General features: G+C 38.9%; 1 protein-coding gene across 8 annotated transcripts in view; it reads left to right on the top strand.

The window, feature by feature from the left end:
* The window catches only part of NSMCE2 (NSE2 (MMS21) homolog, SMC5-SMC6 complex SUMO ligase), a 231,632-nt gene that overhangs the window by 113,304 nt on the left and 93,718 nt on the right, over positions 1-24,610 (top strand). For 2 of the 8 annotated variants that reach the window (XM_027972906.2, XM_060393664.1), the window contains exon 5: positions 8,250-8,330. The exons of 2 other annotated variants lie outside the window; for them this stretch is intronic. In XM_027972906.2, coding sequence (XP_027828707.1) covers positions 8,250-8,330 — 81 coding nt within the window. Of the gene's footprint in view, positions 1-7,367; positions 13,614-24,610 lie in introns of those variants that run through there. 4 more of the 8 variants (XM_012183579.4, XM_060393663.1, XM_027972907.3 and 1 more) reach the window with 3 other exon arrangements.

Below are 24,610 nucleotides of genomic sequence, written 5' to 3'. Positions count from 1 at the left end.
ATTTTCTAGACATTTAGCAGTAATGCTAGATGCCGAAATACATGAAGCTATATAAAAGTTTTGAGTGAATATAAATTAGAAAGAAGTCTAGCATTCTGTTCATGATAAGTCAAACAAGTGGACTCAAAATGTCATAATTTTTTTAGCTAGGCAAAAATTCATACATTTTCTAAAATATGCATATTATACATACTATATACATGCTGCTGCTGCTGCTGCTGCTGCTAAGTCGCTTCAGTCATGTCCAACTCTGTGCGACCCCGTAGACGGCAGCCCACCAGGCTCCCCTGTCCCTGGGATTCTCCAGGCAAGAACGCTGGAGTGGGTTGCCATTTCCTTCTCCAGTGCATGAAAGTGAAAAGTGAAAGTGAAGTTGCTCCGTCGTGTCCGACTCTTAGCGACCCAATGGACTGCAGCCTACCAGGCTCCTCCGCCCATGGGATTTTCCAGGCAAGAGGACTGGAGTGGGTTGCCATTGCCTTCTCCGTACTGTATACATATATGTATAGAAAAGCTTTTTAACGTGGCTTGGTAAAGGCTTGAGAAAGAGCAACAATAACAAGAAGAGACAGAGAAATTGGAAAACATAAACTAAATAAAATGGGAGCACTGAATATGAAATAGAAAAAGTAAAAATCACATACCCTTAATAAATACTTTTGAGCATGAATCCAGTATGAAACTTTTCATATTTAACCCCTTCTCCTGTGGATTTTTCCTGTGAATACTCATTTTAGGGATTACTGGAATTAATGAAGAAGAATGGGTGTTCTGGGAGATGGGCAGGAAAAAAGAGTAGAATTGAATTAGAGTTGGTTTTGGACATGATGGGTCCAAGATACCTGAAGCAGTGCAGTCGTTTGAAGATGCTTCATACAGAGTTGGAAGTGAATCCTAAAGATTGTATAAGGAAAACGATACCAAGCTTATGTTGGTTGTTTTAATGTTTTATAATTTGATTCTCAACTAAATATTTACAGCATTTTGAAAATGTTATACTTGGCGGTTTAAATTAAAGACTGAGTATTCTTAAAATAAATCTTTTGTATAGCCTAAAACATGAAGGTCTTTTAGATTGTAGTTCATTCACCTGTTTAGACTTCTTAGAATATTCAGAGGTATCAGCCCTAAACAGGTCTTCCAAAGCAAGAGATTCTCCAAAGCTCAGAGTGTCTTACAAATGGCTTATGTTTTTCAGTGACTTTCTCAAAAGTATAATTTTCATTTCCTTCTGGCCAACCCTCCATTACTGAGTTAATACCTATAAAGCCTAACCCAGAATACTTTCAGTTTACTAAGACCCTACAATTATATGATTAAAGGCACAAATGCTGGTTGATGTTTTTGGTTTGGTTCAGTTTGGTTTGATTTTATTTTAATTAAGGGTACTTCAGCCCACAAAATCTTTTATCTTGATATTCAAACCATGTTTCCCTTTGGGGAAGTAGGGATGAGAAACAGCTGTAGTTCCTCTATCTTTCATGAAGTTCAATTAACTTTCTTCCTTTTGTCTATTTTCTGTTCGGTGTCTGTATCCATATCCTTGATGAATATTTATTGAATGCCCAAGGAATAGTAGCACTATTGTAAGCTGAGCACGTTGATGTGGAAAAGCACCTTTTCTCTTCTATTGCTTACTGGATAAAAGGCCCAAAGAACTATGTCAGGTTCACAAAATGAGTCTTTCATGCAAAATAGATTCTCAGAACAAGTAGCTGAAAATGGAAACGTTCCTATTGGACAAAATGACAAAGCAAAATCAAATCTACAGGTCTCTGTAATCCTGCCCCTCTCTCTCTTCGACGGCAGGGGGCAGCGGCATAAGATAAGAATGGTTGCTACCCCTTCTGTTCCTGCGCCCTGTACACAGCAGCCACAACTGGCTGCATGGACAGCAGGCTTTTGAGGCTGAAATAGAAGATTAAGGCCTTGACAAAATCCCAGATTAAATCAGTAGTTGATAAAAATTACAGTATCTGATTTTACATCTAACACATATTAGCCTGATCTCTTGTTTTTAGGCCTTCCAGAGAAATTTTGAGGAAACAAATATTTGGGACTGTTAGTCATAGAGTAAACCTCATAGTCTAGGATGTTTATAGTTGTCTCACAGGTAGTAGCAGGATGAGCCAGTAGACAGGAAGTGCTGTACTACATAGTAACGAGTTAGTAAATATGAATGAATGATTGCCGACATCCCTTCAGGAAAACAACTTGCTTTGGTAGCTTTGCAGTGAGTCCACAGTCTGTCGCTGCCATGCCTTTCGCCGGCGTGCAACAGTACAATAATTCCAAGAGCAAAAAGTCTGAGACCTTTGTTCTGGTTCTGCCATTTTAGTATTGTAAGTACTCAGGGACTGACCTCTTTCAGACCTTTCTCATTCCCTGAAACAGTCTGTTTCTTTTTGTGTTGCCACAGAACTCCAATCATACTCATCCTGACACTTCTGTACACTGTAGGTCACACCCACTAGTGAATAATGAGATGTTGTAAGCAGCAACCCAATTGTAAAAGGTTGTGACCAGCATTTTATTAAAAAAAGAAAAGATACAGAATAGGGTAGATTAGAAAATACCACAGAGTGAATCATGTGTAGAAAGAGTCATGTTTCATAAAACTTCTGTTTCACTTAAACTTGTTTGTTTATCCTGGGTTGTAGTATAAAATGTATTTCTTACTTTAAGTCATAGTTAAAAAAATTTTTCTTGAAAAATACTGTTGTAGTATAAACCATATCATCATGTAATTGTTTTATAAATCCCTCCCCTCTACTAGACTATGCACCTCTTAATAAAAGGAATCACATTTTATTTGTCTCTTAATTTCTAATAGCTAGAATAGATTTGCCTAACACAGGTGTTTAGTGTTTGTGGAATGAGTGAAAGAACTGAAATCTACTTAACTTCTCTGAACCTCATATTTTTCCTAAATTAGAATGTCACCCACCAGATCTCACAGTGTTCATGTGTAGAGTGGTTGAGATATGGATATGAAAGTGCTTTATTGTAAGAATGATGTGCAGAATAAGGATTATCATCCAGCATAAATTTTGTTATTGTTGCTGGACAGATAAGCTTCAGAAACTCTTAAACTCTTAAATCAGTGTTCTAAAGATGACTTGTTTATTGCAGTACTATTAACAGTGCTGTATTATCCCTTTTTAGGTGGCAAGTTAGGAGACAGTCTTGAAAAATTAAGTATGTGCTCTTTCTTTTTCAGTTTTACATTTTAAATTATGGAACAGTTAATTATATAAGATACAAAGACACACTATAAGATGGACTGCTGTGTACTCAGCTCCACCTTCTACCAACAGGTAGCAACTCAGAGCCAATTTTGTTGTTTCATCTGTGTCCTCTCCTATCTCCCGCTTCCTGCGTTACTGTGAAGCATTTCTTTTCTTCTCTCCCACTCTTCTTTCTCCCCCGACCCTCTTCCCTCTTTTGCTTACCTCTTCAAGTATGTAGAAATATTCTTAACATTCTTTTAAGATAGAATCATTAGCGCCAAGCAATGTAGCTTGGGAATTTAGACTAAAGTAGTGCAGTGCTGTGTGTGAATGAGCTATTCTATGACAGGAACTAGCAGGTAAACAAGATATTTTATTTCCCAAGATTTTCATATGATGGTGACCAACTCCATTGCAAAACAATAATCACATTCCAGAGTCGTAAGTAGTTCTGGAGGCTTAGTTACACAATCACCAACTCTGTCATCTTCCTCAGAAATGTGACCTTACAGAAAAGTAAAGAGTCTGAAGCATGACAGGTCACTTTTTAAGCTTTTTGAAGTTTGTTTTCTATCATGTAAGAATCCTCAAGCTTTTGACCTCTAGCTAGGCAAGAAAAAGTATCTGACTGAAACTTTTGAAATACTGTAAAACTATAATAAACTCCACTTTAAGACTATAGCCCTGGGCTGTAATATGTCACTTAGAAGTTAAAATCTACTTGGAAGAAAAAAATTTTTTAATCATCACTTGTATTATGAATTCATAGTAATCTTTTTTTGGTTTTCATAATTTTGTGATTTGAGCCTTAATGTGATAAATATATAGATCCAAATAATTTGAAACCCTAAAGATACTTAATTCTGTCAAATTTTACTTATTTAGAATTTTTCTTACTTAAAGTCAACTGTAGAGACTTTTTTGATTTTGAACAAAGTATTGCTAAGTTTTACCCACTGCAACAATTGAATAGTCCAAAACTGCATTTCTCAACTTAGTAAAAACCAATTGTTATTAGTCTAACACTGCAAATTACCAGGGGTCTTTCTCCTTTGATCTCATTCTGCACAAACTACTCCATTTGACGAGTATTGTCTCGTATTGACTTCTATTTCCCATCAACCCAATTATAAACTTAATATTGATGAGATTTCACCATTTTAGACCCTGACTCTATGTCCGTTTAATCCTGCCTCTCAGTGTAAACTGGAGTTAGTTTTAGCCAGGTGAATGCACTTCCTCATGGCCTCTCTGGGTGCCATTCTAACTCTTTCCCTGCTGTCTGATCACAGCACAACTCTTGTTCATCAAGGCCACTTCCCCCCCATTCCTCTTGTCTAACTTATGTTCTGCCAGTCCTGTAGGACCCATTTCAAGTCCTACCTTTTCAAATAAGCCTTCCCCAGTAATAGCTATCTTCCTGGCTATTTTTATTTTTTGAGGGAAGAAGTATGATTTTATTTGGAAAGCTGACCGACTGAGAAGATGGCAGACTAATGTCTCAAAATACCCATTTATTGGGGTCTGGTTTCTGGATGTTTTTAGTTCTTGATTTCCTGTGTCAGGTATGTTTGCCCTTGAATATAATTTGAAAATTTCCCCCTAACTATAAAAGTAATATATGCTTCTTGTAAAATTATTACATAGGATATTTGAAAGTGAAAAGATTGCTCCTGGCTTCCCAATTCCAATCTGCAGAGATAACTACCATTATGTGTCTTTACTGTCATATTTCTGCATATAAGCAAGAATATACATGGCACATATTACACACGTACATGTTTATACACATGGAGATAGCTATAGATTTAGGTATATTTTACACACGTACACCATCTTATAACTTTCTTTTTCCATCTGATGATGTATCTTGGAAATCTGTCCATGTCAGTGAATATAAGTGATTTCATTTAAACATGCCTCTTTATTGTGTCAAATTATTTTCTACATATATATCTCATCTTCCTTCACAGAAGGAAAATGGAAACTCTTCAAGGGCAGGATAATTACATATTCCTTCTCTTTTCCATTCGCTTATTCTTTAGTCTTTGTGCATTTATTGCATGTTTCACGATTCATGCTGTGGAAAATCAAAGATGTTTACTTCTCATAATCCCTATGGGGTCAGAATCTAGTAGATAAGAATCTACATTTATTCTTAGAACTGTAACACAGGAAGAAATTGAGACGTGTCACCAATTTTTGTTACTGGAAATATGGCTGATTAAGTTATTTGAACAATTTTCTTGCTGAAAATTATTGAAGTTGTTGAATATGTACAAGAAAACATCCTCAGAGGAGCAAAGTCCTGAAACTCTAAGGAACTGTAAGGAAAAACAAGAGTTCAAAAAAGCTTAGACAGAAAAAGCTTTTGACAAAATCCAGCACCTGTTTATGATAAAAACCCTCCAGAAAGTGGGCATAGAGGTGCATATTTCCAACATAATAAAGGCCATATATGACAAACCTACAGCTAGCATCATACTCCATGGTGAAAAGCTGAAAGCATTCCCTCTAAGATCAGGAACAAGACAAGGATGTCCACTCTCACCACTTTTGTTCAACATAGTTTGGAAGATTTCCAAGATACATCCTAGCTGCAGCAGTCAGAGAAGAAAAAGAAGTAAAGGGAATCCAAATTGGAAAAGAAGTTAGGTTGTCACTGTTTGCAGATGACATGACTATACATAGAAGATCCTAAAGTTGCTACCAGGAAACTGCTAGTACTCATCAGTGAACTTGGTATAGTTGCAGGTTCCAAAATTAATACACAGAAATCTGTTGCATTTCTATACATTAACAACAAAAGATCAAAAAGAGAAATTCAAGAAGCAGTTCCATTTACCATTGCATCAAAAAGAATGAAAATTCAGAACTAACACTGCTTTTTCCTTGAGGGCATTTGCTACTGCAGGCAAATTTGGACTTTGCCTGCATTGGGTAGTAACACTACATAGAAAGCTAGTAAATGATTAATATTAAGATTAGCATAATGATTTGGGGTGGTGCAGAGTTTCTGGGGTACTCAGAATCCTCTGTTTATGGACCTGGTGGAAGCTCAGTAGGGTAATTTATTTTCTAAACTAGGCGTTTTTGTTTTGTGTACTTTTCTGTGTATGTGTTATAATTTAAAACAAAAAGATGTGAGAGATAATAATATGATCTCACACATGTGTGCATTATATACATGTATATGTGCATGTGTGTCTATGTTCTATGAATAGAATGTGTAATATATAAATTCCACACATTGATAAAATACAGAAATTTTAAAATATATGTGTTTGGGAATACAAAAGTTTATGTGTGTGTTTCATATACACAAAAAAGATGTGAAAGTATTCTCCAACTTCTGAGAACAACCTTGAGAGATAGAATAGGGGTGGGGAAGAAGCGAGAAAGAAATTTATTATACTTTGTGCTTCAAACCACTGTTAATTTTTTTAAATATTCATTATTATTTAGTACTTTATAAAACAGATTAAGAAGGATGGCTTCTGTTTCTGCCCTTAGATTTAAAAAAAGTGTTCCTTCCACCAGGTTCCATACCATTTGGCACAATACCTATTTTTTTTGTTTGTTTGTTAAAATGTCTTGTTCCTTTGCTAGACTGTAAGCTCTTAAAGGGAACAAGACAATTTTTATCATTATATTTCTTGTATGTCATTAATCCTCATATATAGGATAGGATCTATAAATGCTAGTAAAAAATGAATAAATATACCTTAAAAGAATTTAGGACTGTAGGTATCCAGTAGATACAGTGTCTCCTTAGAGTCTGTCTTTATGCTTTTAAATATTATTTTGTGTCTGGCACAGCAGTGGGTGTAAAGTTGGCACAGTGAATACAGGTTGATTTGAATTTAACTGACACTTTGTGGAACCTGTAGGCAAATGTGGAGTTCACCATGTGGTGCCCCTCTTGATCCCAGAAAGCAGAAAAATGCAAATACTCTGAAAATTAAACTAAGAAATGAACGTCTAACTGATTAAAGTCAAGAAAGGCAACGTGATCTTATGAGACATAAGGACTCTGGGCGCAGAGATTTGACTAACCTGATTGATGGTACTGACATCTTTAAAACACACAAACATACAGAAATGCTCAGGAGAGCATTTTCTCTCTCTCCAAAACAGAAGAAAAGAAAAACTCTTAATGAAATTGTCACGATACCTAACAAAGCACTGTCTGACCAATAGCACCTGCCAGGTGGAGGCAAGCATCCAGCCTTTGTGCAGGTGGGATAGCCCTGTGGTACAGAGCTGCAGAACCTCATGCCATTCTGCACTGGAATCCTGCATAATTAACTCCACTTGCTCTGCTTCCGTGTGCACCAAGCTTCCCTCTGGTGATTTGCCTTCCCAAGGAGATAATGCACTATCGGGCTGATGCAGAGTCATCACTGTCAGACTGATGCAGCGTCAGTATGCCTGATTCTTCTGTTGTTCACTGTAAATAATAAAGTCGCCTTCTTTTTTTTTTTTTTTTTTGTATACATCAGTGTCTTGTGAGTTTTGTTAGCATGAGTCTGCATTCCTGTGTCCAGTCAGTGAGATCGGGTATCAGAGTCTGCAAGGCTCATCAAGGTAAATACTACCTTGTGGGCATCTGTTGGAGCGGACTGCTGGATTTCCCAGGTGATGCCATCCATGTCATCTTGCTCCATGTTCCCTTTCCATTCCACACTTCACCAGAAAAGGTCTTCCCAGAAGTAGTATGTTAGAACATCTTAATAATGTGTGCATTTCAGCTGAAGAGTACCAAATAATACTGTGTCAATGATAGTAGACCCTTATCCTCTGGGTGAGTATTATTGGTTTGGTGAGTTTCATACCCATTTGGGTAAATGGAATATATGATGTTATATAGATGCCACATGCTGAGAACCCCCAACAACTCATTTCCAGTTCTGGCTTCACAGCCCCTTGTGGCTTCACTTCTGGCTCTCATCTCACTGTCAACATCGATCCTGGCATCATACTCAAGTCACTTCCTAACCTGGGTCTCTCTTGCAGCAGTGAAACCCAAAGAAGATGGAGGACAGAATGAGTTCGACAAGATTAAGGATAAGGATGCAAGTAGAGCAGGCAATGAACGAGGTTATAGAATTTTTTTTTCTTCCATTCTCATCTTTCTCTTTTCTCCAAACAGTCCCAGTAGCATTTGAAAGGGTTTCAAAATTCCACACACTGCTATCGAAAAAATAAAGCACAAGTTCTCAACGCCATGTTCTGCTTACCTAACGGAATGTAAACCAAATTTCAGTAAATCATTAACAGCAATACCTTGTCAAAAAGGATATCAGAGTAGATAACAGGGCAAAACTCACTATAACTCTCAAGTGTATCCTGGAATTTTTAAAAAATTGATTCTTGTATTACATAAGTACACTATCAGGTGGGACTTTGGTAAATGGAAATTTTTCTTCTTTCTCTCCTATTCCTCCCCTGTCACCCCAACTTCCAGCCAGAATAATTGATCACTACATTTCACTATAAATTTAGCAAGAAGGTACCTAGAGCAATCCTCAGTTTTCAATTTGATTTAAAGTAATCTATATTTTATTGGTAGATTAAGACAAAAAGATCTCAAATAGGACAGAAAAATACAGAATCTTTAAGACTTGCTTGGTTCTTTAAAACTATTGTTTTGACAATCACAATTTTGTCTATTTTATACAGTGGAGTTTTGCTGCAAAATAAGGCACATGTAAAATTCATGAGACTGCTATCTCTGTATATCAGTTATTCTTGTAGACTGATAAATGAATACTATGGGGATGAATTGCTTTATAGGTTTGTGGGCCATTCCTGATTATTAAGATGCTGTTTAACCAGTCAGTAAATTTTTCGGGCTTTTTGACCAGATTTACCATCCTCTGGCTTTTATTTCCTTTGGATGAAAGATGATGATAATGAGGAAAGAGTCCATTTTTCATTCCCATGTGAACAAGATGTGTTTCAAAGCCAGAGACAGCCTGAATGTAAGTAAGACCAGTAGCTATACTGAGGACCCGACAGGAGGTACATAGTGGAAGTTAGCCTGGGTAGCATCAAAACACTCAAAACCAAGCCTGTCACCACCTCTGAAGTACTTGTCCTACTTTAGTGAATCAGTAACAGAATCTTATGATACAAAAGTTGGCATCTTCTAAAGCAAACCAGGCTGTATAGTATATTACATGCTATATGGAAATAACCTCCCCTCTGCCAAAAAAGAAAGAAAAATCGTATTTCTAGTTTCATTAAATGTTTAATTAGTGAGTAGAGGCTAACGTAACCATCATCGACATTTATTTTTTAAAAAACCACACACAACTCTCAAAACTGCCTGTATTTTTTCAGAACTTAAGTATATTTCCTTACTTTACCAAAGTACGTGATATCTTGTCAAGATTCTTGCAAGTAAAGAAGTATATAAAGTTTACCCTAAGTAAAGACAAAGGAATAGAGTGAGCCGGAGGAAGATGGTTACCTGAAAAGTAATGAGCATTTGACTTTTACTCTTCTCCCTGTGTCTCTTTTCTCATGAGCCCAGGCGACTGCCTGCCTTTTTTCTTTCTTTCCTTCTGTCGAAGGTCAGTGTCAAGACAGAGATTCACTGGACAGAACTGAAAAGACAACTAGACTGGTGAGACAGAATTATGCTGAAGTTGGGCAGCATTACGGCAAGCTGAAGATGCAGTTTTCAAAACTATACAGATATCTTCAGACTTGGGACATCCTTTGTAAAGCCCTAACCTTTCACAGGCTGGCTACATAAGGAGCCTATATGAAATGACAGAGTAGACCTAATCTCCTTTTCATTCTCTGTTCTATCTTTCTAAATTCTTTTTCTGGCATCGTCTGGTTTTCTTCAGTCTTGCTACAGCCCTCTTAACTTTCTGATTCTTGTCCCTTTCCAATAAAAGATTTACCATAAGGCTTGATATAATTCAGTCAGTCTCTGTGTATGTATATTAGTGTGTCTGTGTGTTGTGTTTATGTATTTACATTTTGTTTTTGTTCATTTGTAATATACTTTAGCAAGTTTCTTTCTAACCAAATAAACTCCAACAGGGATGTTTTTAAAGTTTTTAGGATTATTGACTCTTCACACAGTCTGAAAACTACTCTCAAAAAATGTTGGGTACAATTTCATGGTGTTTATGGCCTCTTCGTGTTTATTTATGGATCCCACTGGGTTCAGAGTCCCTGTGATAAAATTCCAGAGTTACCCTCTTCCGTGGTCACTAGTGATACTCATTCACCAGACACTCATCGAAAGCCTTCTCTGTTCCAGGCACTGTGCAGGGCATTGAGATACAGTGAAAAGGACATTGGCTCACCTATCAAAATGTATAGTGTAGTTCAGACAGACAAGTAAACACACAGTTGTAATACAGTATATGTACAGTAGTAGGAAAAGAACAGGGCACTTCAGAGAGCACAAAAGATGAGTGTTTAATTCAGCTTTGGGGCATCAAGAAATTCTCTTTACATTGATACCTGAGTTGTTCTAAGCAGAAGAAATGCTATGTACAAAGTCAAGAGAATTAGAGACTTATATATCTGTTGAGAAATTTAGGTTTGATTTTAAAGGACCTTAAGTTGAGGGATGGTAAGAACTGATCTATAACTGAAAAAGATAACTGACTCTAGCGTGAAGAATGGGTTGGGAGAAGCAGGACTCGAGGCTGGGAGACTTCACTAGTAGCCAGTAGACAATAATCGTGACATTAACTAAAATTCTGACAGTGCGAATGAAAAGAAGAGGATGAGTTGAAAGGGTATGAATTAGAAACCACAGTAATTAGTGATTGAATTCATTCCTTCAGCAGATACTCGTTGTGCTGCTTTGAGTTAGATGTGAGATGTGGTGGTGAACTGTACCATCTGTATCTTCAGGTCTAGTGGTCATGACCCCCCAGGCCCGTGGACTGGACAGCTCAGTGGATGGTGGGTGCTGTCCTCCACAGATGGAGCAAACATGTGTCTCCAACTAAAGGTTCCCAGACAAGTGCTTCTTGAAGCTATAAATGTACCTCCTGAGATTTCATAATATCCCTGCAGTTGTGAATTGCTGTGTCTGATGAGAGATGCTACTGATGGAAGAATGCTTCTGCAGAAACAGTATTCAGGGAGGGGCTTGAGAACCACTGATAGAGATGACAGGTGGAGCCCCAAAGTGGATGAGATTACCCAGGAAGAGTGTATAGAATGAGAGAGGAAGGGTGAGGATTGGACCTGGCAAAACAATGGAGAAAGAAGAGGAACCTGGTGAGAAAGCCAGGAGTATGTGAAGAATGTAAAGTGTGTTCCAAGATGGAGCCAGTGCAACAGAAGGGAGGAGGTGCAGTGTGGCAGCAACAGTCAGCTTCAGGGCCTATCAGATAGGCCTCTGATAACCCAAGCTTACATATTAAATGTCACAGGTTCACCACCACTTTAGCTGAAGGGAATCGTGAATCTTGACATCAAAGGTGGCCAGCAGTAAATAATGAGGAAATTCTATGCTGTGTGAATTATATCTCAAGAAAGCTGTGACTAAGAGAATAATAATGATGAAAGAATTCACTCTTTAAATGTATTCTAACAAAATTGTTGTATTTTAAAAATGAATAAACTCTAAACATCATGTGAGGGTGGCATAGAGTGGAGTGAGGGAGAAGTTGTTATCCTTATGAAAGAAGGAGAATAAATTTGTATCCAGTTAAGTGGTAGCACTATATTCTAAAAGCAACAGAGCATCACTTTAGATAACAGGAAAAGGTTGTTACTCAAATTTTACAGCCAGCTGAGGCATCTTGAAAGGGCAGCACAGAGATCATCATTGACAGTGAATGACTTGCAAAATATCCCAGTCATGTGCTTGCCCTGGAGGGGGGAAATTACGCGAAGACTTGCAAGAGCCAAATAAGTAGTAAGAGTAAAGAACCCGATAAGGGGAAGAAATGATAGTAGGGTGATTTTTTTTTTTAAGTGGTATGCAATTAATTGTGAATAAGAATTGTTAATATAGTACTAAGTCATAAGTCGTAGGACTTCCCTGGTGGCTCAGACAATAAGGAGTCTGCCCACAATGCGGGAGACCTGGGTTTGATCCACCAGAAGGAAATGGCAACCCACTGCAGTATTCTTGCCTGGAAAATTCCATGGACAGAAGAGCCTCTCGGGCTACAGTACACGGGGTCGCAAAGAGTCGGACACCACTGAGCAACTTCACTCACTCACAAGACTAATGATAAATGAGTTCTCAAAAAAGAATACTGAAACAGACTTATAGTAATGGGGATCTGTGATTACAAAATGTTTCAGTAGTTTGGTAGGCAGAGGGAAGATGGAAGAGTGCAAGGAAATTTTTTTTTTAATGTCATTTTCTTATTGACATTAATAAGAAATAACAGGATCAAGAAAGTAAAGTCAAGCAGTGCTTAAGGAGAAATAGAATGAATAACTTCCTAATCAGTTGGCTAAGAATGAGGGGGAAAGCAGAAGTTTTGGAAGCATAAAAAACAGGATACAGTTTAAAATTAAACCTGAACTTTCCACACAGTGACTACACTGTTCTGTTAAAAGGCAAGGATTTGATTTTTTTTTTAATCTAACCATAATATTATCCTGAGGCACACCTTTAAAAGAAAAAAAAAAGAGAAGTTTGTAACCATAGATGCAAAGGGAATTTTTTTAATGGATTTGTAAAGAGTAATATGTTTAACATTACAGCAGTGAATTAAATCTGCAAAATGAATGGCCAAAAGTAGGTTTAAAGCAAAAATAACCAAAATGGACTCAGAATGGTCAAAACTGTGAATGACATTTATAAAAATAAGATTAAAAGAAAGGTCCTTTCCTTCCCAAACACAAAAATCCTAGACATATTAACTGTTAAATTTTGTCAGATCTTAAAGGAATGGATATTTTCTGTGTTAGCTAATCTGTTTTACACCTTGGGAAAATAGGGACCATTTCCTAGTTTATGAAACTTGGGTGACTTATGACCAAATTCCATGTTTTGTCTTTTTCTTAAAAGTTAAGAACACTTTCACATAAATCTACACTTATGAAATCTTAAGTGAAATATTAGAATAAAATCTGCCAGCATATTGAAAGAATTGTACGTATGATAAATTTGGGTTTGTTTCAATAATGTACCTTGCATCATTAGAAAATCCATTAAACCTGTTGAAGTCGGGAGAAGAAACCTCTTTCAGCCATTTATATCTATCACCAAGGCATTACTCTGGTGATTCAGTGACTAACCAATGTAATCAAGCCCCTTTTTCTACTGAGAAAACAATAAGAAATAAACAGAAAAATACTGTAATAAGCACATGTGAAATTTGGTGTGTGGTAGATTTTCAGATTATGGGGGAAAGTTGGTTTATTCAAGAAAAAAGAAAATTGGAACCATTGGCTAATACTTTAATGACACGACTTAAATCTGAAGTTTCTCCAGGGGATCTTCCCAACCCAGGGATCAAACCCAGGTCTCCCACATTGCAGGCTGATTCTTTATCATCTGAGCCACCAGGGAAGCCCTTATATTCCACATTAAAATACATTCCAAATGAATTGAAGGTTTTAATGTTAAAAATTGAAATCAAACTATGAGAAGAAATAGTCAGTGAATATTTATATTGCCTCGTATTCTGTTTCCCTGGTGGCTGAGTGGTAAAGAGTCCGCTTGCCAATGCAGGAGATGCAGGTTTGATCTCTGGGTTGGGAAGATCCCTTGGAGAAGGAAATGGCAACCCAGTCCCATATTCTTTCCTGGGAAATCCCATAGACAGAGGAGCCTGGCGGGCTACAGTCCATGGACTCAGAAAAGAGTTGGACACGACTTAGCGACTAAACAACAACAACATATTCTGTTAGACCTGTTCAGTCGTGTCAAAAGGAAAAGTGCTTGGAAAGATTTATGAACTGAAGGATAATATTACTCTGTTTCTGAAACAATAAAGACAAAAGCAACTGCTTCAAACTTGCAAGCATTCAGCAAAGCATAACATTTGGAAGATGTTTTTCAAAGTTTTATATACAAAGAACTGAAACTTCAAGGGGTGAAACCTAACTTCATTACAGTACTTCTTACAGTAAGTGTTTACAGCCAAAATTTAGCTGTGCTAATAAGGCTCACAAACATTTTTCAAGTGCTTCTTGCAAGCTAGATGTTTTTCTGATGCCTTACGTGTACTATCTCCTATACTGCTCAAAACAGTCATCTGAAATAGGTACAGATAGTATTTTACATATTTTACAGATATGGCTACCGAGGTACAGGAAGTCTTAGTAGGTTGCCCCAGGGCGCCCAGCTAATAATTGGCAGAACCAGCTTTGCAACTCAGTCTAGTGCCAGAGTCCACTTTGCAAAGCATTAAGTTGTACCAAGCCTCTTAATTTTCTGACTTACTGAATTTCTCAAAAAAAAAAAAGAAAGAAAAAGACTCAGGGAGGGGAAAAAATTAGCTTAATCTGTGTGAAGAAAAAATTCGGATGATAGCTTTTCAACTCACAGCTGAAAATCCATTGAGAGTTTGTGAGGAATACTTTTCTCACCTGCATTCAGTCTTTGCTGGAAGGTCCTTGTGGCAAGTGTTTATAGCTGAAGTTTTATTCTGTTGCCAAAATAATTTCTGGAAAAATCACTTTGAAGAATTTTAAATAAAATGTTTCCCTGTTTACTCCAAAACAAATTAGTGGACTTTGAATGTCCCTCATTTCATCCACAAGGCTGGTTTTTCTCCATCTGTGACTAAAAAAGCAAAGCAGTTTGATCAGCGTGGCCCACGTTGAATTCTTGTTTTGTACACCACTTAGGCTGGAAGGCAAACGTTTTCATCAAGCAAGAATACTCAGTGCTTATGTTGATCAAAGCTTTTAAGCAAAAAAATTGTTTCCCTCAACATCAAAAACACCCAAACCAATTATAAAATGGGCAGAGACTGAGGATACATTTTTCCAAAGACATACAGATGTCCAAGAGGCACATGAAAAGATGATCATCACTAATCATCAGAGAAATGCAAATCAAAACCACAGCAAGACAACACCTCACACCTGCCAGAATGACTGATATCAAAAAGACAACAAATAATAAGTGTTGGCGAGGATGTGGAGAAAAGGGAAGCCTGTGCACTGTTGGTGGGAAGGTAAATTGGTGCAACTATTATGGAAAACAGTATGGAAGCTTTTAATAAAGTTGAAAATAAAACTACCATACAATCTGGCGATTCCACTTCAGGGTATTTTTCTGAAGAAAATAAAAACACTAGTTTGAAAAGATATATAAACCCCTATGTTTATTGCAGCATTTTTTACAATAGCCAAGATATGGAAGCAAACTAAATGTCCATTGGTAAATGAATGAATAATAAAGAAATTATATATATATGTATGTATGTATATAAACACACATATAATGGACTATTAGCCATAAAAAGAATGAAATCTTGCCATTTGCAACAACATAGATGAACCAAGTGAAATAAGTCAGACTGAAAAAGGTAAATACCATGTGATTTCACTTATATGTAGAATCTAAAAAAGAAAACAAATGAACAAACAGAACTCAACAGACTCATAGATACAGAGAACAAACAGGTGGTTGCTAGAGGGTTGGGGTGTGAGGGGATGAGTGAAATAGGTAAGGGAGATTAAGAGGTAGAAACTTCCAGTTACAAAATAAATGAGTCATGGGAATGAAATGTACAGCATAAGGAATACAGTCAATATTACTGTAATAACTTTGTGTGGTGACAGATGGTAACTAGACTTAAACTGCGGTGGTGCTTTTGTAATGTATAGAAGTAGTGAATCACTACATTGTACACCTGGGACTAACAGTGTTGTAGGTCAGTTCTGCTTCAATTAAAAATTTTTCTCCTCCAAAATCTGCCATTGTTTTAATATTTTAAGTTTGGGATTAAAAAAAAAATACTTTAAGCATTAAAGGCAGGATTGAGCGTTGTTTTTTGTTTTTTGTTTTTTTAAGTTTCTTTAAAGGTGGCATGGACTTCTAAAACACTGAGGAAAACTACTTTCTTTGTATGCCTGTTGGTATGGAAATGTAAAGATGCTCACAATGGATTTTCCCAAAACAGCATGCCTTCTATATCCTCTCAGGTTTTTGTATCCCTCTAACTAATCAGAAAACTGAGATGCTGAAATCTTATAGTACTCTTGAATTTCTTTTTATCCTTCTCTTTTTGAAAGTAAACGTGGTATATCTCAGTTGATAGCTGTTGAAATGTTTATAGCATGAGTCTGTTATTTCCTTATAGGTGAAGTCATTAATTTAAACTAACCCACTTGTTTCATTTTTATTCTCAAGAATTCAGGTTTACCTGAAATTATTATAGCTATAATTTCTTCTGACTATCACTTATTTGTCATGTTACTTTCAAACATTTATTAGTTTTTATATTTTAAATCAATCTGAATCTTGATCTTTAAATAGTGAGGCTTATGTTGATAATAATGTTGTTTATAAATGTTTATGAATGGGCTTCCCTCATAGCTGTTTGATTCCTGGGTTGGGAAGATCCACTGAAGAAGGGATAGGATACCCATTCCAGTATTCTTGGGCTTCTCTTGTGGCTCAGCTGGTAAAGAATCCTCCTGCAATGCAGGAGATCTGGGTTAGAAAGATCCCAGGGACTATACAGTCAATGAAATTCTCCAGGCCAGAATATTGAAGTGGGTAGCCTTTCCCTTCTCCCTGGGATCTTTCTCAACTTAGGTCCCTAGGCAGAAGAGGGCCTCATTAACTAATAATAGCTGAATAGCAACTATTTATTGAGGGCCTATTATGTATTCAGTTCAGTTCAGTCACTCAGTCGTGTCCGACTTTTTGCGACCCCGTGAACTGCAGCATGCCAGGCCTCCCTGTCCATCACCAACTGCTGGAGTCTACCCAAACCGATGTCCATTGAGTCGGTGTTGCCCTCCAACCATCTCATCCTCTGGCTTATGTATTAGACCATGTGATAGTTATTTCCATAAATTAGCTGAATTAATCTTTACTGCCATCTGAAAGTTATTAGCCCCACTTTTTAGATAAAGAAGCAGACTTTTTGAATAACAGTAGATCATTTGACTAAAGTCTGACAGGGGGCTGTGTCAAAGCTTGAGATTTGAACTTGGATGTGTAGTCTAAAGTCTTTTCTTCAGTATATACTCCAGTATGCCATCACCACCAGATAGACCCTGGAAGGAGAAGCAGGCTTTGGATAAGGACAGTGAGTTTGACTTTTTAACATATTGAGTTTGAAAGATTAACACAATATCAGTTTGGAGGTAAACCATTGCAAATATGATCTGGGGAAAGACAGCTACAATATCCTTACCAGGTGGTGGTTGAAACCTTGCAAATAGATGAGATTGCCCAGGGGGAGAGAGTAATCAGCAAAAAAAAAAAAAAAAGAGGCCGGAACTAATTCTGGGAACACCAACAATTAAGTAAGTAAAGTAAGTAAAGAGAAGCTAATGTATGAAACTGGAAAGGGAAGATAAATAGGAACAAGTGGGCAAAATAAACAAACTGTATTTCATCAGTGTGTGTATTTCATCAGTATATATATATTAACTGATTTGGCTGTGTTGGGTCTTTAGTTGTCCACTTGGGACCTTTAGTTGCTGTGTCTGGGCTTCTCTTTAGTTGAGGTGCTCAGGCTTAGTTGCCCCATGGCATGCGGGATCTTAGGTCCCCAACAAGAAACTGAACCTTCATCCCCTTCATTGGAAGGTGGATACTTAACCCCTGGACCATCAGGGAAGTCCCTCATCAGTGTTTAAGACAAGTATCTTCATGTTTTAATATCTCTAAAATTGGTACGTGTCTTACTATCATCTTGTAGCTGGCAGCAATTTTTTTTTTTTCTGCTTAGTGTGGAAAATAATGGTGCATTTTATAACTGAAGAAACACAGTTGACTCTCAAACAACACATTTTTTAACTACATGGATTCACCTATACTCAGATTTTCACCTGGGTAGAGGTGTCAGTGTCCCTAACCCCCGTGTTGTTCAAGGGTCAGCTGTATTTTAATGTCGTTAATGGTTTGAAAATCAATTTTATGAATCTGTTTCTAAATTATTTTATAATAAGAGCACATGTTTCATCTGTATGGTTTATGTAAGCAGTACCTAAATTAAAGTAAATGAACAATTACATATGGAGTGAGCAGTTCATAAATTCAGGACTCAAGCTCTGGAGCAGAGGTGGGCTGTTCAGATCACCCTCACCTGTCCCTTGAGCAGATCTCTTTACTGCCTTGAGCCTTGCTTTTCTTTACTGTAATACAAGGATTCACAGTGAAGTCGCTCAGTCGTGTCTGACTCTTTGCGACCCCCATGGACTGTAGCCTATCAGGCTTCTCTGTCCATGGCATTTTCCAGGCAATAGCACTGGAGTAGATTGCCATTTCCTTCTCCAGCAGATCTTCCCACCCAGGGATTGAACCTAGGTCTCCCGCATTGTAGACAGACGATTTACCATCTGAGCCACCAGGGAAGTCCAAGGATTCACAAGTGGATTACATCTAAAGACTGTGGTGGGGAATAAAAGTACACATATAGCACCTAATATTGTGCCTGGCAAATGGTAGACTGTCCATCAGCTATAGCTGTTACTACTGGGGTTTTTTGTATTGCTATTTCTGATGGTAAAGAGATAACTGTCCTTCCCTTTCCACCCCAGGGTACTGCCACGTCTCTTTAAGCTAGGTTCCATCTGAAAGAGGCAAATATGTTGGAAGATTATTTAAGCTTATGTGAACTCCATGTTGCCTTGTCTTGAAGGATGTTGAGCTTATCTATTAGAGAATCTGAATTAGCAGGTGTACACAGATTCTGAATGGTCTTCTCCAGTGGTTCAGGTGTAAAGAATCCACCTGCGATGCAGGAAGCGCAGGAGACAGGTTCGATCCCTGGGTCAGAAAGATCCCCTGGAGGAGGGCACGGCAGCCCACTCCAGTATTCTTGCTGGGAAAATCCCATGGACGGAGGAGCCTTGTGGGCTATGGTCCATCGGGTCACAAAGAGTCAGATGCAACTGAGCATACACACATGAGCTCACACACATTCTAAACTGTTTTGTGCCCAATGTCTTGCTTCTAGTTGGTACATAAAGTACTGTGATAATGATTAACCCCTCGGGACAATCTTTCTTTCTGCTGTAAACAATAAAGATGCAGGCTTTGTGGATGGGGGTTTGGAAATTCCTACAGTATGTTTCAGATGGATTGCAAGCGTTTTGGATTTTTTCTTTTTCTTTCCAGTTTATCTCTGATCTGTTACTAAGGATCTTGTTTTTTCTCAGTTGTTATATTGGGCAAGATGTAGTCACTGCATAAACATTGGGTAGGGAATGCAGATAATGTTATAAATATACCTCTTAGTTTGTCTAGTGAAACCAGCATCCCATGTGACTTACCTTTACTAGAGAATTGCTAAATTAGTGTTGTGCCCTTCCTTCTGATAGCTTAAAATGAAGTTGTATAGGCAGTCTGATCTACAGAGTAACTATTTAGGAAGTTACCTTTCCTCAGCATTCTGCCACACAGGAAAGAATTCTGAGGGGGGCGGGGTGGGGGGGGGGGAGTTATTCCCTAGGGAAAAACTGATTTTACTTTCTTGGTAAAATGCTTCTGTGTGTTCAGTGAGTTGATAGTCCCCACCAATTTGGGAGGGTGGGGGTATTTAAAGTCATTATAACTTCTCCTATAAGATTATCTAATGTTTTGAAAACTCCTCAGAAAGCTTAGAATAAATGAAATACTTTCAAGTCTAAATGTGTGTTTCTAAAGCTATAATTAGTTTTCTCTCTATATTCAGTAAGCTGATTTTTTAACAATTTGTTCAGAATTCAACTTTTAGAATTAGGTTTGTAATTTGAACCTTATAATTCAGATTATTTCATTTCCTTTGACTTTGTTAATTTAATGATTCAAACTCAAATTCTTCTATTGTTAACACTTGTGTTTGAGTCAGTGGTGTCTAAAGATGTCTCATAACTGAGATCTTATGCACCCTCCTGTGCTCTATTTAATGGCTGGATGCATGTCAGTGCATAGTATTTGAGTCACTGATGTGCCGCAGAACATTTTTCTCAGACACGCAGTGCATCATCAGATGACTGAATTACAATGATAGTTGTAAATGGGACCCAGCTCACAAAAGTAAATAGTGTTCCCCTTTAAAAGAAAGAAAATGAACAGTGCTCATCATTCAGACTCTGAGGTTTAATTAACTGACTTGCTAAAGGAAAGAAAGTGAGCAAATAAATAGCATGTACTTCCTATATATAGTAAACGATGAATCGCTTTTTTATGTAACTGACCCACATAGAGTCTTTGCTCTATTCTTTTATCTGTGCACCTCAGGTTTTTTGTTTGGTTTGATTTGGTAAAATGAAAGACTATTATTTGATTAGCTTATACTAAATCCCTCCAACTTCTAAAATGCTATAAGACTTTCAGCCTTATTTCCTTTGAGCCTTAATCCTCTTGGTAATTGATAAATGGGTTGTCTGGAATCAGCCTCCTTGGTGCAAGTTAATGTGAAGTTCTATGATGGTAGTTTGGTCCAGGAATGAATAAATTTGTTCAGCAAACACATAGCCTGACCATGAGTTCCTCAAGGAGCTCATGGTCCAATAGAAGAGTGTGGTGGTTTTAAAACATGGGCCCCCAAAGTCTCTGACATGCCGCTCGTCAGAAGGTAGGACTCTAACCCTCCTCCCCTTGAATCTGGGCCCTGTGCCTGGGTGACCATACATTATAGCAGAAGTTTGTTCCATTTCTGGCTTTCCCAGTGCAGTGGAGGAGCCACAGAAGACATGGGTTCCATCCCTGGGTCAGGAGGATCCCCTGGATACATGGCAACCCATTCCAGTATCCTGGCCTGGGAAATCCCATGGACAGAAGAGCCTAGCAGGCTTCAGTTTATGGGGTCACAAAGAGTCAGACACGATTGAAGAGACTTAGCCTACATGCATGCATACATTCCATTTCTACTCAGAAACTGTATCAGTTTCTGGACTCAGGCCTTAAGAACCTAGCAGCTTCCACTTCCTGTCTCTCAGGACACTTACTCCTGGAACCCAGCTACCATGTCATGAAGAAGTCTGAATGGCCCCAGTCAAACACCCAGGTGGAGAGGAACTAACAGCCAACACCCGCTTGTCAGCTCTGTGGATGGACCATCGAGGGAGTAGCTTCCCCAGCGTCAGGAGAGCTGCCCTGGCTGACACTGCGTGGAGCAAAGACAAGCCCTTCTCACCAAGCTCTGCCCAGGTTGAAGATGTGTGAGCAAAATATGTGACTAATGTGTTAAGCCACCAAGTTTTTTTGTCAGACCAAGGAGGTTAGTGATTTTGAAGCAATTTAGATTTGCAGTGATGGCAATGTGCACTGTCACAGGCATCCTGAGGAGAGACACCTAATCCTTCCTGCACCATCAAGGAAGACTTCCTCAAGGAGATGACACGTCAACTGAGTCTTGAGTGAGGAAGGGTTAGCCAGGTCAGGGGGGAAAGAGTGGTGTTCTGGATGGAAGGGACAACAGTGTGGCCAAGGGTGGAGGCACGGAGCAGCGTGGTGAGTACGGGGGGTTATGAGCATGCAGTCGTTACTGCAGCATAAAGCTGGGGGCAGGAGGTTACTGATGATGGAGCCAGAGAGCTGGGCCAGGATTGGAACGTGGCGGGCCACCAGGGAAGGCATACTGTGACTAGACAATTTGGTGTTTCTGTTACTGTCCTAAGTAATGCTGGAGCAGTCTAATCAGATTTGTGTTTTAGACAGATCCTTCTACCACTGTGAAGAAAGTAAATTTAAGGGTTTTAAAACTGGGAGCAGGAAGACCAGCTAGATGGTCATGGAAGAAGTATAGAAAGGACAATGAGAGCCTGAATTGATACTACAGTGGTTAGAGTGGGAAAGGAAAAATGGATTCAAGAAATATTTAGGGGGTTAAAAGATAAGGGCGTATTTAGGAGGCAGAAAGGGTAATACTTAGTAACTATGGAGAGAAAGAGCAGAGGAAGACTTAGAATGCTAAGGTGACTGGCTAGATGCCAGTGCCAACAGCAGAGAGGGAAGGAGAGTGTAAGGGAGAGTATACAAGTCAAAAATTAAAGGAGATTCAAGCTATAAAGATTTGGCAGTCACTGTCAGAAAGGTGGTACTAGAAATTATTAACTGATGAGCTCCAGGGGTAAAGCCCTAGGAGTACCTTGAGGTTTAAAAGATGGTCAGGGACTTCCCTGATGGTTCAGTGGTTAAGACTCCATGCTTTCATTGCAGGAGGCATGATTTCAATCCCTGGTCAGGGAACCAAGATGCCACATGCCACATGGCATAGCCATAGCCAGAAGGGAAAAAAAAAAAAAAAGATGATGAAAGGAAAAGGCGCTCACAACAGATTTAACTTTGACCACCTCATGCGAAAGGTTGACTCATTGGAAAAGACTCTGATGCTGGGAGGGATTGGGGGCAGGAGGAGAAGGGGACGACCGAGGATGAGATGGCTGGATGGCATCACTGACTCGATGGACGTGAGTCTGAGTGAACTCCGGGAGTTGGTGATGGACAGGGAGGCCTGGTGTGCTGCGATTCATGGGGTCGCAAAGAGTCGGACACAACTGAGCGACTGAACTGAACTGAAGAAAGAGTTGACTGAGAAACCAAATGAGTAGAACTTCAAGAATAAGGTGATCTTATGTGTCAAATGTAATCAACCAGTCCAGTAAGATGAGCATAAATGAGAAGTCCGTGATGAGTTTAACCAGCCGAGGCAAAGCCAGTTATCAGTGGATAGAGGAATGGGAAATAAGATATTCACAGATGGTACAGGGAAGGGATGAGAAGTAACTGGAGAAGAACACAGGGGCATGAGAAGATTTGGTACTGGTGGTTGTGGTGGTTTTCAGTTCAGTTCAGTAGCTCGGTCGTGTCCAGCTCTTTGCAACCCCATGGACTACAGCACGCCAGGCCTCCCTGTCCATCACCAGCTCCCGGAGTTTACTCAGACTCACGTCCATTGAGTTGGTAATGCCATCCAACCATCTCATTCTCTGTTTTAGGGGGATAGAAAATAGATAAATTCCCAAGGAACTTATGCCAGTAAAGGGGAAAAATAGAAGAGTGATGAAGAAGAAGGCATGAGGCCTTCTTCGGAGAAGATTGGGAGTTTGGGGCTAACATATTCATACTACTGTATATAAAATAAATAATAAGGACCTACTGTATAGCCCAGGAAAGTCAATACTCTGTAATGGCCTATATGGGAAAAGAATCTAAAAAAAGTGGATGTATGTATAACTGAATCACTTTCCCATACACCTGAAACTAGCACAACATTGTAAATCAACTATACTCCAATAAAAATTAAAAAGAAGAATTTGTGATCCATGCAGTAATCTCCAGTTAGAGATGAAGGGGCAGAGGGTCAAGGACAGTCCTTTGAGACTGGAGGAATACCATAAACGGAGATGTACGTTGTGATATGCAAATTGGACAGGGTTGCCACAGGCTTTGCGGTTGGAGTGCTGAGAACCTTGGCTGGGTCTCCCCAGAGAATTGTAGGACAGCAGCATTTTATTCCTTGCTGGTCTGCTCCTGTTATGGCAGCTTCCACAAATGTAACAGTAATAGCTATTTTAAAAATGCAGTCATTGTCTGACTCTTTGTGACCCCATGGACTGTAGAACGCCAGGCTCCTCTGTCCATGGAATTTTTCAAGCAAGAATCCTAGAGTGGGTTGCCATCTCCTACTCCAGGGATCTTCCCAACCCTGGGGCCAAACCCTTTTCTCTAGCATCTCGTGTATCGGCCAGCAGATTCCTTACCACTGCACTACCTGAGAAGCCGCATCATGAAAATAGTAACTTATGTTATTATGGGCTTTGTAGTTTTAATCTGGTGCTCTCAACAACTCTGATAGAAGGATAAGTAGATCATAGTCTATAGTTAATAGTCTAGAAAGTGGGGATCTCAGAGGCCAAGCTCATGCAGCTAGTGAGTGGCTGAGATGGTCATAGAAATCAGATTCTTCTGACTCCTAACCTTTTTCACCTGTGCCAACTGCAATCTTAAAACTAAACCTAGGTTGGGTTCACTGAACCCAACCTCCGCTTTTAGAGATGAAGCAATTGAGGCAACACAGTAAAGAGAATGTGGATATTGCAGTCAGGTTTTCTGGGAGGAAAACCAGCTCTGAGGTGGAGATGAGGATGAAGAAGTCTGTCAGGGAGTGCTGTGGGGGCCGGCACCCCTGGAAGGGAGAGGAAGGAAGCAGGACTGGGCAGAGGAAAAAGTCAGGCTGGGAGGACATGGCCTCAGTAGAAGCTGCAGGGAGCTCTGAAGATGGAGGACCCTTCAGAGCTGTCCTGAGTTGGGG

The sequence above is a fragment of the Ovis aries genome, chromosome 9, assembly GCF_016772045.2.
Source record: "Ovis aries strain OAR_USU_Benz2616 breed Rambouillet chromosome 9, ARS-UI_Ramb_v3.0, whole genome shotgun sequence".
Lineage (NCBI taxonomy): Eukaryota > Metazoa > Chordata > Mammalia > Artiodactyla > Bovidae > Ovis > Ovis aries.
Note: the sequence above shows the minus strand (reverse complement) of the source record. Positions and strands in the feature narration are given on the sequence as shown.